The sequence below is a fragment of the Heterocephalus glaber genome, unplaced genomic scaffold, assembly GCF_053883595.1.
Source record: "Heterocephalus glaber isolate CG9 unplaced genomic scaffold, H.glaber_assembly_v1.0 deba00001481, whole genome shotgun sequence".
Classification (NCBI taxonomy): domain Eukaryota; kingdom Metazoa; phylum Chordata; class Mammalia; order Rodentia; family Bathyergidae; genus Heterocephalus; species Heterocephalus glaber.
The window spans coordinates 12510243-12524701 of NW_028258317.1; the positions used below are offsets into that span (position 1 = coordinate 12510243).

Sequence of the window (14459 nt, forward strand, 5' to 3'; positions counted from 1 at the left end):
TTTCACAGTAAGTCTCTACAGGAGAAAAGGCTAGTGAGGATGTGAAGGGAATGTGCCTGGTAAATTCAGAGACTAGCGAGTAGCTCAGTGTAGCTGGAGCCAGGGCAGAGGGAGGGATGTGAGGGGAGAAAAGGCCTTGTTCCAGCCCAAGAATCTTGGAGCTTACCATGCTGCAATGGAAAGCAAAGAAGGGTTTGAAGAGGGGACACAACATGATTAGACCCGTGTTTTAGACAAGCCACTCTGTTTACAGCGGGAAGATGTGGCAGAGGTCAGAGAGGGGAGGTCCTAACTGGTAAGGCAGCAGCTGCAACCCTCCATTAGAGATGTGCCACAGGCCCGAACCGGGTGGGGCAAGGGGTGCCAGGGAGAGAATGTGTGCAAAAGACACTCAGGGGCACTTTGAAACAAAGATGCAGTCCTTGTCCAGATGCTAAAAATGCCTCAGCCATTCCACACGCTGGAGCCGCAGTGCAGAGTGGCAGACATAAACTCAGATACACCCAATTCTAACCCAGGCCCACACATGACAACTCTTAGGATCACCCCTGGAGATCAACCCACGAAGCCAGGCATGGTGGCACATACTTGTTATTCCAGCACTATGGGAGGCTGAGGCAGGAGGATCATGAATTTGAGCTCACCCTGGGCATTTTAGTGAGACTGTCTCAAAATAAAAATTCTTTTAAAGGAATGGGGATATTGCTCACTGCAAAGGTCTTGGGTTCAATCCCCAGTACTGGGTAAAAAGAAAAAAGGGACAGGACAGGAAGTGAAGGGGAAAAAAATAAAGGACCTAGCAAAATACTTTTTTCCAATCCAACCACACCATGTCTGTGATGAGCCAGCCTTCCCCCGCTTTGCACAGTAAGTATCTTCATTCACAGGGCAGAAACGACTGATCAAACTCCACAGCCAGCCTTGGAACCAGGAATCCTGACCATTAAGCCAGGGCTGAAATCTCAGACCAGAGAAAATGAAGACATCCAGTTGTGATTTAATATCAGCTCAGTTACAAATATTAAACAAACACGATTCCATTTCTTAAACTGGAAGCTCATATCCTAAAAGGGTGGGGAAATACTGAAAAGGAGCCACTTACTGTAGACAGTTGAACCTGAAATAAAATTAGAAAATGTGTCACATGGAAAAACTCTGCAGTGAGAAATGGTTTCTTATCCCTTTGCCCCACCCCCACCTTTTTTCTTTCTGGAGGAGAGTGAGTAATTTGGCATTTTAACTAGACAGGGCAGCTGTAGTCTCTTGTTTGGTACCAAATATACACAGTTGTTGGGCAGTTTTGTGTCCCAACTCATGAATGGGCTGTCAGGGAGGGACGTGCTCAGCAGGACAGGACCAGGGATGAACACTGCCGAGTTGAATCACTGCCCGTCTGCCTCCAAGTTCAGCCAAACTGAACTCAGACATCCAGAACTTTCTTCCTAACAGTAATTTTAAGGTTCACCTGATTTGACCCCTTCATTTTCCAGATAGAGAAACTGAGGCCCAAAGAGGTATGGAAATTTGCCCAACACAAAAGAGCAAATAGATGTCAAAACACAGGCTCTGGGTGATTTCTGCCACAGCCCTTCCTGTGGCCATAGTTGCCTGAAGAGCTCAGGGCCGTCCTTAGCTAGGAATGACCTGAAAGTATCTGGGTTCCATGGATTATTCCCTCAACAAGCATTGCCTGAGCCTGACCCATAGGTAAGCCCAGGGCTAGGTGCTGGGGATACAAGGAGTAACAGTCCCACACACACACCAGCCATCCTGCAGGTCCTTCTGGTGTGAGACAGATATGCATTCGGAGAGATGAGGTCAGAACAGCACTTAGTGGGACTTCTAGGGCCTCAAATGCCATGCTAAGGAGTAGAGTGCTATATCTGTCCTCAATTGCTATTATAATTAGTTACCACAAATTCAGTGGCTTAGATCAACATAAATTTATTATCTTACAGTTCTGGAGATTAGAAGTCTAGTCTCCAGGGCCTCACTGGGATAAAAATCAAGGTATTAACAGACTGCACTTTTTTCTAAAAGCTTTAAGGATAAAAAAATCTCCTGTTGCTGTTGCTAGCTTCTAGATGCTCTTCCCATTCCTTGGCTTGTGGCCCCTTCTGCCATCTTCAACGCCAGCAAATAAGGCCGCTCAAGTCCTTCTCATGCCCCTTCATTCTGATCTCTTCTGCTTCCCTCTTCCATGTGAAGGATGCTTGTGATGACACTGGCCCCCACCTGATAATCTAGGATCATCTCCTTCTTTAGGGGTCAGTTGCGTACCAACCTTAATTCCATCTGTATCCCTTTGCCATAAAGCCTAATGTGGCACAGGTCCTAGGAGTTAGGATGTGGACCCTTTGGAAAGCCATTACTCTACACACCACAGGTGGTTTTCATGGGCAGAATGTGGAGCAGGGTCAACATAATCAGAGCTAGTGGAAGCTTCACTGTATACATGAATCACCAGTGAACTCCTTAAAATGTAGATTCTGGTTTACTGAATTTGGGGTGAGGCAAGAGAGTGTGCATTTCTACCAAGTTGCTTGGTGATGCTGAGGCTGCCGGTGGACCACAGTTGAGTAGCCGGAAATTAGAAGATTGCTGAGGCTGTGACATGGGGGATGGGTTACGCAGAGGAGAGAACAGAAGCAAGACACAGGCGTGTGTGCTGAGGGCAAATTGTCACTGAAGTCCATTTCACAGGGCTGTTGTGAGTGTTGGATACATTAAATACACAAAATAGGTACATCTACATACCATTTTATATGAAAACCCACATACACATAACTGAAGTTTATATTTAAAACACAAGAAGCACTACAGTATAATTATCAGCACACATCACATTCTTCTTCATGGGAAGCTCTGTGCACCACATCACTGGCCTAGGGGCCAGGAAACCCCATTTTTGGCTGACTCTGCGACCAACTTGCACCATGATCTGGAGATATTCACGTTCCCTCTCTGGGCTGCACAATAAAGACAGGGCCAGTCAGGAGTAAGACAGTGTGACTGGAGGTAGAGAAGCAGCCCACTGAGCCAATTCTAGAGGGAAATCTGATGTGAACTGATGGAACTGCATGAATTTAATTTCATTCTGTCACCAGCCAAGATCTCTGCAGCTCTGTTCCAGTGGATGGAATGGTTATAACTTCCCAGCCCTGGGAAAGCCTACCTTACTTTATTTTCATGAATATCTTCTATTCCTGATGTACCTGTTAGGTGAATCCCCCTCTCACCCCTCCCTGCTCCCCATCAGCCATTACAGTGGATGGTAGCAGGGTGGTCGACCCTGGAGCTACACATAGACTGTCATGGTCAAGGGTTCATAATGCAGGGTTTTCACGAAGATCACCATGGTCTCAGACTTTGAATGATTCATTCATTAACACAGTCAAATGTTCATTGTGTCCATTTGGTGCTATGTCAGATGCTGGGGAAACATGGATAAATAAAACAGAGTTCTTTCCCTCAAGGAACCCACAGCGCTGTGGAAACAGGGAAATAAAGAGGCACTGAACTGGTCACCAATGTTAAGTCTGAGGCTCATCTCAATAATCCTCTTCAGTAGGAATTACTGTTCTAATTTACAGATAAGAAATACAAGGAACAGGCAACCATGGTGGCCCAGGCCTATAATCTCTGTACTGGGGAGGCCAAGGCAAGAAGGATTGCCATGAGTTCAAGGCTAGTTTGGGCTACACAGTGAGTAAGTGAATGGGGGTGGGGAAAGGAAGGCATTCCCGGCTTCATTCAACTAAGGCTTCCATGTGGAGAGGCAATCCAGGTACTGTCCCTTTAGCTGCTATTAATTTCTCCTTTTGAATTAAACAAGAGGTAGCCACAGGCAAATGCAGGGGGAAGAAGGCATTTGGAGTGTGAATTACCACTGCCTTTCAAGGAATTCAACTGAAGCCTTAGAAATGGGCATGCTCTAGACCCCAGTAATTTGTTTTAGGAATTTGTGTTAGGAAGTAACTGCAGTAAAAGTCAAATACAGAACTGTAAGAATGTGCTCATCCCAATAGTGAAAAATTAAAAGAAGCCCAAAGGCCTAAAAACAACTAATTTAACTACAGGACATCCATACAATGAAATACTATTTCAATTACAAAAAATATTTAACACTCCAGAGAAGTGTCTCTCTAGATGATTGTTAAAATAAGAAAACCAATCAACAAAATACAACGTACAAAATGATCTGTTCGTATTCTAATATAAGTTTAGGCATGGAAATTAAATTTGAAAAATAGCCTGCCAAATGTTAGTGGGGTTTATGTCTGAGTCATGACATAATATGTAGTCTTTATAAATTGTATTTTTCTGGTCATTTTTTGCCCTAGGTTTTCATAATGATTATATGTTATTTTTATTATGAAACTTTTAAATTTTATTTTGAAAAAAATTTCCTCTTTCAAGGCTGCTTACATCCCTCTGTCTCCCTCATCTGTGGTGGAAGTTTATGCATTAGCCAGGCTTATTTGCACTGCATGGGGACACTCAGGACAAGCTGCTTAGCACTCAAGCCAGCAGCTGCACGCCCACCTTCACTGTCTTGTGAGTCCCTCCAGGATGGGCACTGGGTCCAGTGCAGCTCTTTAGCTAACCCATTACTCCCAGGAGAACAGGCTGCCAACAAATGCAGGAAGACATCACATCCTCAGAACAGTTTTGTATCCTGTCCAGTCTTCAGCATATGAACTGGATAGGTCTGGGTTAGGCTGGTTGAGTTGAGCTAGACTGGACTGGCTTGAGTTTGGATGAGTTGACTTGGGTTCTGACGGGAATGAGTGGGCTGCACTTATTAGGTGACCTGAGCCCATGTATCCCTCATTAAATGCTGCCCAGGAAGCGATCTGGATTTTCTTCCAGGCTCTCAACCTAGACACTGGATATTGTCTCTCTCCCAAACCTCCTCCCTTTCCCTCCCCTCCCCTCCCCTCTCTTCCCTCTCATTGTCTCCATTTGGGGTGGAGCAGAGGAGGGTGTTCAACAAACCTGGCTCCTCTAAACACCTCTGATGCCATCTAGTTCTCTGGACTCTTCATTGACCGATGTAGCTCAGGCACCATGATCTGGTGCAGGGAACAGGGAAAGGGGACATTACCAGAATCTCTGCAGTAAGTCCTAGTCTCCTGCGAGCCATGGCAGTACACGGCGAATTACAGGAAGGGTAGAAAAATGAGACTTTGAGAAGCTGAGCTTTGGGTCTGATCAGTGCTGCTCTGGGAGGCAAAGATAAAAGCCCCCAGCTTACCGCACCTTTTATTCAGTACATCGGGAGAAACAAATGTAACAAATGACTTGCAGAGAGTTCAGTACATTCGCATAAACAAGATGTAACAATCCAAGAACAATGAGGAACTGAGTAGATGTTTGTTCCTCCCAGGATGTTTTCAGCTCCCAGGATGTTTCTTGTCCTGGAGAATCACAGCATCACCAGATCATTGAGGTCTCTTTTGTGACCAGAGGCCAAAATGGAATTATATCTCGGAATTCCATAGCTGGGCTGTAGGCAGGAGAACTAGGCTAACCAAATGAGTTTTCCCTAAAATTATGTAGCGTTGCTCCCGACAATCTGGTGCTCTGACTTTGAAGCCTTGTTTGTGTATCCATTCTACTCAGGCACATTAACATCTACATTGAGTTTTGTGTAAGTTGCTTCCCTTTTTACAACCTTCAGCTACCTACCACCACTAGTACTCTCCTAGTACCTAATCGCACCATGAGGAAATTATCTGATAAACCAATCTATATTAAAAAACTAATGGTTTCATGAAAGAGGCAGGAGTTACTTCCCTTATCAGACTTTAAAACACATTATGCAACAATGATTTCAAGGCTATATGGATTTAAACACACACACACACACACACACATACACACACAAGCACAAGAAAGTGACTGGTAGCATAGAGATTATAGAACTAAATTTAAATCATTAAGAAGCTATCAGAAATAAGATGAATGTAGATAAGCTAGAAAATAAACTGCTTATACAATTAATATAATAGAGAGCAAAATAACACCAATGTAAATTCTAGCCTTCCTAGTTGTAAAAGAGAACTAGAAGCCCCCTCGTTTTCTTTGATTACTCAGCCATGGCCACTCTACAGTTAGCAGAGCCATAGCAGAAGTGGGTTGACTCACATATCACAGAGAACATGGTAAGTTGGTACACTGGACCACAGGCTAGACCAGCCCACTCTTTCTTCTTTGATTCAGTGAGAAAGTTTACTGAGCGCCCACTTTGTGCCAGGCCTGTGCTAGGTTCTGGGGTGCAGAGCTGGACAAGCTCAGTCCCTGCTCCCATGCAGCAGAGGACACAAAGGATGAATCAATGGCCACCATGCCCAACCCAGGTAACCCTGTGACTGAGAGACTCTCAATATGCCTGGGAGGGAGGGAGGCTTCCCAGAGCAGAATCCTACAGGACAAATAGGGGTCGCCAGGTAGACTCCAGGAAAGGCATATTCAAAAAGGACCTGGCCTGGGCTGAAGGCACAAAGGTCAGGCATCACATGCCTCTTTCAGAAGCTTGCCACCGGTTTGGTGTGAACCCAAGAGGGGCTCTGTGCTCATGAGGAGAGACCCAGCCCTCTGAGGATAAAGGCATGACCCCATCAGGGGTACAGTGAAAGCCCAGCAGGGTAATTAAACTAGGGAGTGGCATGATTAAATTGTTATCTAAGAAAGAGTCTTCCAAATATATAATAAGAAGTATCCAACTTGGTGGGTGAGTCCACTTGGGGAACTATAGCCAAAGGAAATTACCCAAAAAGAAAACAAAGTCCATTTGTCTGAAGATGTTCCCAGCAGCACTATTTATAATAATGGCAAAATGGCCAGAAGATCCAAGTAGTCAACTCGGGACAATCGCACTTTGGGAGATGGAGACCAGAGGCCAATGACGTGAAATCTCAGGTTTGACTCCTACCCACTTCTCTGTCATGCAGGAAAGCACATCAGACTGCCAGAGAGCACAGGGATGTCATCAGAGGAAAATCCTGAACTGCTCACTTATGCTTTGATTTAAATCAGGCTTTATTCAAAGAAGATACACAAATGGCCAGCAAGCACTTGAAAAGATGCTTGGTGTCACTGGTCATGAGAGAATGTAAATCAAAACTACAATGATATACCACACCCACACACACACACACACACACACACACACACACATACACACGAGAGGGCTACAAACCTGAAATGACAAATATTAGTGCTATGTGGGAAAATGACACCTGATATACTGCTGGTGGGAATGTAAAATGGTATAGCCATGGTGGAAAATAGTTTGGGAATTCCTCAAAAACTTAAACATAAGAGTTGACATATGAATCAGAAACTCCACTCCCAGGTATATATCTAAAAGAATTTTTTGAAAAAACAGCTACTCAAACAGATCCTTGTACACAAATGTTCTTAGCAGCACTGTTTACAATCACCGAAATGTAGGAAAAGCCCAAATGTCCATCAACAAATGAATGGAAAAACAAAATGTGGTCTATCCATACAATGGAATAGTATGCAGTCATAAAAAGGAGTGAAGTACTGATACATTATACAACATGGATGAACCATGAACCATTATTTTAAATGGAAGAAGCCAGACACGAGGAGTCACATGCTATATGAGTCCATTTGTATGAATATGCAGAATAGGCAAGTCCATAAGGATAGACAGTAGTCTAGTGGTTGCAAGAGGTAGGGGTGGGGGAGATGGGAGAATGACTGCTAAATGGGTGTGGAGCTTCCTTTGGGGGTGACAAAAATGTTTTGGAAGTAGAAATGGTGATTGCACAAATGTACTAAATGCCAATAAACTATACACTTCAAAATGGTCAGCTTTATGAAATAAGAATTTTACCTCAACAGAAATGTAACACAGGACATGCAAATGGTCCATAAGCAAATGAAAAGGTGTTCAACTTAATTGATAATCACGAATGTGCTGATTAGGACTGCAGTAAGATTCTAATATGCACCCATCAGAAATGCAGAAATTGCATTTGGTGACAAGATCAAGGGCTGGGAAGAGCAGGAAGAAAGGGGGACTCTCCTGACCATTTATGGGGGACCCACCCCATGACCTAGGACTCTGCTCCTTGTCACAGAACAAGAATTTAATTCCACGTACATGTGCATGGAGAGCCACACTGCCGAAAACACTAACCCAAATGTGGCTGGGGAAAAAAGGATTAGACAATATTTGACATATTCACACAATGGAATACTGTATTAGACAACCATGGAAATGAACCAACTGCAGCCACACACAGCAACATGACTACATCTCAAAAACATAATATTCCATGAAGAAACCAGATACCGAAGAAAATATCCTGCATGCAAGAAGTTCAAAATCGAATCAAACAGAGCTTCAGAATTTAAGGAACCGTACCTCAGTAGTAAAGTTATTTGGAAAATGCAAGGAAGTGGTAACTATGAAAGTCAAGGTAATGCTTACCTCTGAGAGGAGGGAGGGAATGACTGCAGCGCAGAGGGGAACGGAGCTTGGGGGCTGGCCTATTCCTGACCTGGGGTACAGGGCCTCTGCTCCAGGATAAACTGCTGGGCTATCCTTTCAGCAGGCCCTCTACTGAGTGGGTGTGATATTTCATAATAAATCAGTTTGAATAACTTGCACGCTCAGCACTTTATTAGCAGGAAAAAATTATAACAATACCACCCCTGTCTCAGGAATAGCCACTTAGCTTTCCAAACAGCAGGTACTATGTTCTAATGACACTGTGAAATCAGAGTCAGGAAGGGGCAATGCTTCCTGCAGCCACTGACCCACCCCCCCATTAGGGCCACAAGGGCCACGAAAGGGACACCTCATTGACAGGAGTCTCGTTCAGAGTATGGGACTGGCTACAAGAGGGACACGATGAATACTGGGTAAGAAGTGCTGCAGGAAAACTGCATCACTGAGATTGCCTGAGAACTTGGCCTCCTCCATGAACTATGAGGAGCCCTTAGGCAGTTCTGTGTCCAACTCCTTTCTGTCCCTGCCCAGTCTGTATTTGTTGGAACTCAACTATGTGGAATAATTAAACCTCAAGCTACATAAACATTGTTTTTGTTTCCCAGTGTTTTAAACGAGGAGGAACACAGTTAATCTTACCTCCTCATTTTATAGATGGGAAAACTGAGGCTCAGAAAGGGGAAAGTGACTCACTTCAGTTCACAGAGGGAAGAAGTGGTAAAACGCACATTTCCCAGTGCTTAAAATATTTTTTGGTGGGGGCTGTGAGGAAGAATATCAAGAAGCTGACAAAGATCTGCTTTTCAACAGCTCCATTATCTGCAAATTATCATATGGCTGTGCTCCATGCCAACAAGGAGATCCTTGCTCAGGCCCACAGTGCCATCCCTGGAGAAACACGAGGGACAGTAAAGGTGGAGTCGTGGAGGTGCATGCAGGTGGACCTGGCTGGATCTCAGGACCTGTTTGTCCAGGGACGGGCAGCTTGTGAGCACCAAGCTGTGAGGCAGCTCTATGTCAGGCTGGCTAGTGACTCCACCAGGATGCCCTGCCTGATCTGGAGCCCTCGTGCCCTGGGAAAATGCATGCTTTTGTTTTCATAAACAGCTTTGCTGAAGTACAGCATACAGTCCATGAAATTCAACCAGTGTAGGTGTACAGTTAGATGAATTTTAGTAAATTTATAGTTGCACAGTCCAGCCCTAAAATATTCCCCAGAAAGTCCCCTCCCATTTGCAATCACTCCCTGCTTCTATCCCTGGCCCAAGCAACCACTGATGTGTTCTATTTCTGTAGTTTTGCCTTTTTAGAAATTTCATACAAACGAACTCTAAAAATGTATAATTTTCTGTGTCTGGCTTCTTTCACTTTGCTTATTGTTTTTAAAGTTTAACTATATTTGAGCATAGATCTGTATGTCATCTTTTTTTCTGGCTGAGTAGTATTTCACTGAAAAGATGTACCCCATTTTGTTTGTCCCTTCACCAGCAGATGAAGCAATGTGTTTCCATTTGGGCTGTCATGCAGAATGCTGCTATAACCATTCATGGAGGAGTTGTTGGGTGGATATATGCTTTTCTTTCACTTAAGTAGATATTTAGGAATGGAATCACTAGATTGTAGGGTAAGTGTATGTTTAGCTTTTAAGAAACTGCTACATTGTTAAGAATAATGCAACAAACTCAGAACTTACAGACCACCTGCCTCCAGGGTTTAGCACAGTGGTTACGAGCACAGATTCTGGCACCAGACCCTCTAACTCCAAACTGTAATTGCCTCTGGATAAATGACTTCGTGCCTCAGTTTCCTCATCGGTGAAAGAGGATAATAAATGGGGTGTTGTGAAGATAGAGGGTTAATTCACACAAAGGACTCAGAACACTGCTGCCTCACATCAGTGCTCTTTGGTCTTAGCGACTTTTTAGGCAGTTCAGCAGCAGCCTTGTGGGAGAAGCAGCATTGGTTATGGAGACCACAGACAGGTAGGTCTGAACTGGATCAACCCAGAACAGCTGTGTAGCTTCAGGCAATCACATGTCCTCTCCGAGCTTCCCCTGGGTAGTGGACCCAGGGACACAGTGGAGGGTAAGTGCTGCTCTGTAAACTGCACAGTGCCATGCAGATTCAATGGGCTCATGTTATGATCATGATGCATCACTTACAGGGCTCACTAGAGGCTTTGGGGCCCTAAAGCCCTTTCTATCTGCAAAGCACCTCTAACTGAATTCTAGAATGGTTAGCAGCAAGGATGCTGGAGTCAGACTACCTGGCTCAAATCCTACCCCAGGCCCTTAGGAGGCTTGTGACATGTGACCTCAGTTTGCTCATCTGAAAAACAGTGACAGTCACAGTCCTCAGTCCCCACCTCCTGGAGTGACGGGAAGGGTTGGATGAATGAAACAGGTTCACACTCCACCTGAACATACAAAGTGTTTTATAAGCGTTAGCCATATTAAACTGCACACAAACCGGATGGCTCACATTTCCAGAAACTCGTGTCAGATTCCTACAGGGGAGGTGAATACCCGGAGTTGTAAATGGCCCTCCTGAGGGTTTCCTGGCCCTCCCTTTTTATGTTATGGATGGGAACAGGACTTCCTAGAAACAGCCCAGAGCTAACATCAGGGCGCCAGGCTACAAACTCAGAAGAAAGAGAAACACTGAAGTTGCTTTCCTTAGACCTCTTCCTTTTGAGGCAGCAGGGGTGGCAGTAAAGTTCACAGAAGACCACAGAACCTGAAGCTGCCTCTGTAGCTGAGTTGGCAGTGCCCGATATACATACAACTGCAACTTTCCGCCATGGGCCATGGTGGTGAAAGGCCAAAACTATGCCCCAGCTGCCCTTTGATCTGCAAGAAATGCCAGACTGGACACTCTGGCAGGAAAAGCTTTGGCTGCGTTTGGGTCTTACTTCCCAGACGACAAGTCTGGGCGGTACCAGACTTCATCAAGCACGCCAAGAGTTAACCAAGGCCACCCACTCAGTCTCCAGCTTCCTTTGGGGGCCAGTGGCTGTTCCCCAGTCTTCCCATTCACTCCCTTCTTCGATTGAGGCTGTGTACTAATCTCTTAAATCCAAAAGGGGTCAGTGGGAGGCTGCTATTCAGAGAGCCTGGTTCTCCTGCAAGAGTGCATGGCTGGGCAAGGACAGGAGCCTAGGGCCCGGGGTTCAAGTTTTAGTTTTCAGACTGGCCACTTCCAAAGCCTCTCCCAATTTCAACATTGTGATATCCCACACTGCCTTCCACACATAGTTACTGCAAGGATCAAGTGGTGATTTCTATCTCTTACTTTGTGCCTAGTATGTGTCAGGAACATGGAAAGAAAATTAATTGTAATCTCTCTTTAATCTTCACAGCATCCTTCGGAGATAAGATAGTCTAATTATTCCCCTTTTTCAGATGAGGAAACTGAGGCACAGAGAGGTGAAATCCTTCGTCCAAATTTACACAGCCCAGTCAAATTCATAATCCACATTCAGACCTTACTAGAGACCTATTTTAACTCAGACATAGCTATTCAGCCAGCAGCCTCGGAGTCCTGGTGGGGAAACTGAGGCCCAGAGAATAGAAGAGACCAGATCCCCAGGCTCTGGGCCCACAACTCTTTCCATCCACCTATGGTGCGATTGCCCACAATGGACATGATCCCCTCAGTAACTCGGAGCTAAATTAGCACAGGAGCGATTCAGTTGTTATTCCTGGTGTGCCGAGTGGGCAGGTGTCCTGGCTGGTGGTCATGCTTCAGCACCTTTGTACCTCTAGGTCACCCGGCCTGCCCTTACCGAGCGCTGAGCAGAGTGCGCTTAGACCGTCGCTGCTGGCTGTCACTGTGCTTCCAAAGTCCCTCGCTACCCACAACTGGAGGCGCCGCGCCCCGCTCAGACACCTCGGCTGTACAGGGACCCCATTTGCAGCTGGAAGCCTTGCACTGCCCAGGGGAAGCCGCGAGCAGGACAGCCGAGCGCACGGAGCGGCGAGGACTCCCTTTTATGTCCAGGAATGAGGCGCGCATAGCAGCTGCGCCGCCACCCAAACCAACTTCCTCGGGGCGCGGAGCCTGCCGGTGCCACCCTGAGGCCCGGTCACTTACCTGTCGAGGCGCGCGTCCGGGTGACAGCGGACAGGAGCGCAGAAATGGACAGCAGCAACCGCCGGCACCAGTTGCTCCTGCAAGAAGCGATAGAGGGAGAGCAGGTGAGGCGGGAGTCGGACGGGTCGGAGCGGACCGGGCGAGGGGAAGCGGGTCCCACCTTGGCGCCATCGCGCGGGTCTGCGGAGCCCTCGGAGGCGCGCGGAGGACGGGACACACCAGGCGGCTCCGCGGAGGACGAGGACCGCTGCGCACTGGCCGCCGCACTCGCCCTGCCTGCAGGGAACAAAGGCGGCGCTCGGCTGCGGCGGGATCCCGGCTAGGAGTTGCCAGCTTCCTGAAGCACCGCTCTCTGAAACCCGACTCCGCCTCGCCCAGTGCTCGGCCCGCGCGAGGAACCCCACCTTGGGCAGCAGCGGCGCACTCACGCCCGCCGGGATCCCGGCCGCGCCAGCGTCCCCACGCCCCTTTCCCCGCTACGGATGCGCGCTCCACGCCGCTGCTTCCCCCGCCGGCCTTATGTAACACGCGAGGAAAGCCGGAGCGCGCCCCTCTGGGTAGTCCAGACGCAGCCCCACACCAAGTTTGTCCCTGTCCAGGCTTCCCTGCGGTCAGGCCACTCTCCTTTCACCTCAGTTGCCAGAGGCTGATTTCCTTACAGGACAGATCAAGAGATTGAGGCTCAGAGAGGGAAGTGAATATCCCAAGATCACACAGCCAGAATGCCCTCCTGACCCTTGACTGCCCAGGAACGACCACGTCCTTGCAGAACATAGGTGATACATATAACTAAGACCTCAAAGGCCATGTGAAGCCACTGGTGTTCTTGAGCAGTTTGGAATCCCAGATCATTTATTACAGACAGACTCCTAAGAAATCTAATCCAGCCATCCCTCTCCTATCCCCATTTTATTGATGTTGAAACTGTGGCCCAGAGAGGGCACGCAGTTTGCCAAGTCATCCACTCAGTGAATGTCAAGAGAAGACTCACTAGAGAAGGAAGGACTGGAAAAGGTCTTCAAATGTTGCAGAGTTCACTTACAGTCAAAGGCTCCTTATAGGATAGTGAGTTCCCTCTCATTGAAGGAGTTATTAGAATTAGATTTTTTTTGTTGTTTTTGTTTTTGTTTTTGGTACCAGGGATCGAACTCCAGTCCTTGCACTTGCGTAGCAGACAGCGAAACCACTGAGCTAAATCCCCGGCCCTCATTGAAGGAGTTATTAGTTTGGGTTCTGGGGTCACACAGGATTGAATCCTAGCTCAGCTTTACATTCTGTGAAACATGGACACATCTGCAAAATGAGGATGAGAACCCTTCTGTCCTGGTGGGAAGACTTCAGGTGTTGTTGAAATAGGAAGCATTTATCAGAGTGCCCAGAGCAGGACAGTCAGTGCTTTTTGGATGTTAGCTTCTGTTGTTGATGCTCTTCTTATCATCAGGGCTGCAGCGGGGGAGGCCACACCTGGCAAAGCAAAGGCAGAACCCAAGACAAAGCTCTTAAAGATCTGACACACTGAGAACCAAGCAGCAGTACAGCTAGGATGGCTTCACACGGAGACAACACAAAAGACAAAGAACATTCTAACAAAATTATTCACTAAGGGTTTCTTTAAAATCTGTTCACTTTCTCTGTGAATGTGAATCCTCTCCCACTTGGAGTCACTGTGATGGGGATAATCTTATTTCATTATGAATCATCCATCATAGCAAATTGACTTTCTTGATCCTGTATTTCTCTATGCTTATAAAGTACCATGTCAACTGGGCATATAATTGACTTTATTTATTATTATATTTTTTTTATACCAGGGATCAAACTCGTGTCCTTGCTCTTGCCTGAACTAAATCCCCGGCCCATAATTGACTTCTTAGAG

At 46.4% G+C, this 14459-nt stretch overlaps 1 protein-coding gene across 1 annotated transcript in view; it reads right to left on the reverse strand.

Annotated features, from left to right (window-relative positions):
* Col15a1 (collagen type XV alpha 1 chain) overlaps positions 1–13054 on the reverse strand; it is a 101333-nt gene extending 88279 nt beyond the window's left edge. The window contains exons 1-3 of the mRNA XM_021244521.2: positions 12988–13054; positions 12744–12859; positions 12584–12660 (exon numbers count right to left, since the gene is read on the reverse strand). Of these exons, the coding sequence (XP_021100180.2) occupies positions 12584–12660; positions 12744–12754 (88 nt within the window). The 5' untranslated portion in view covers positions 12755–12859; positions 12988–13054. The remainder of the gene's footprint in view (positions 1–12583; positions 12661–12743; positions 12860–12987) is intronic.
* Between the last annotated feature and the right edge of the window lie 1405 nt (positions 13055–14459).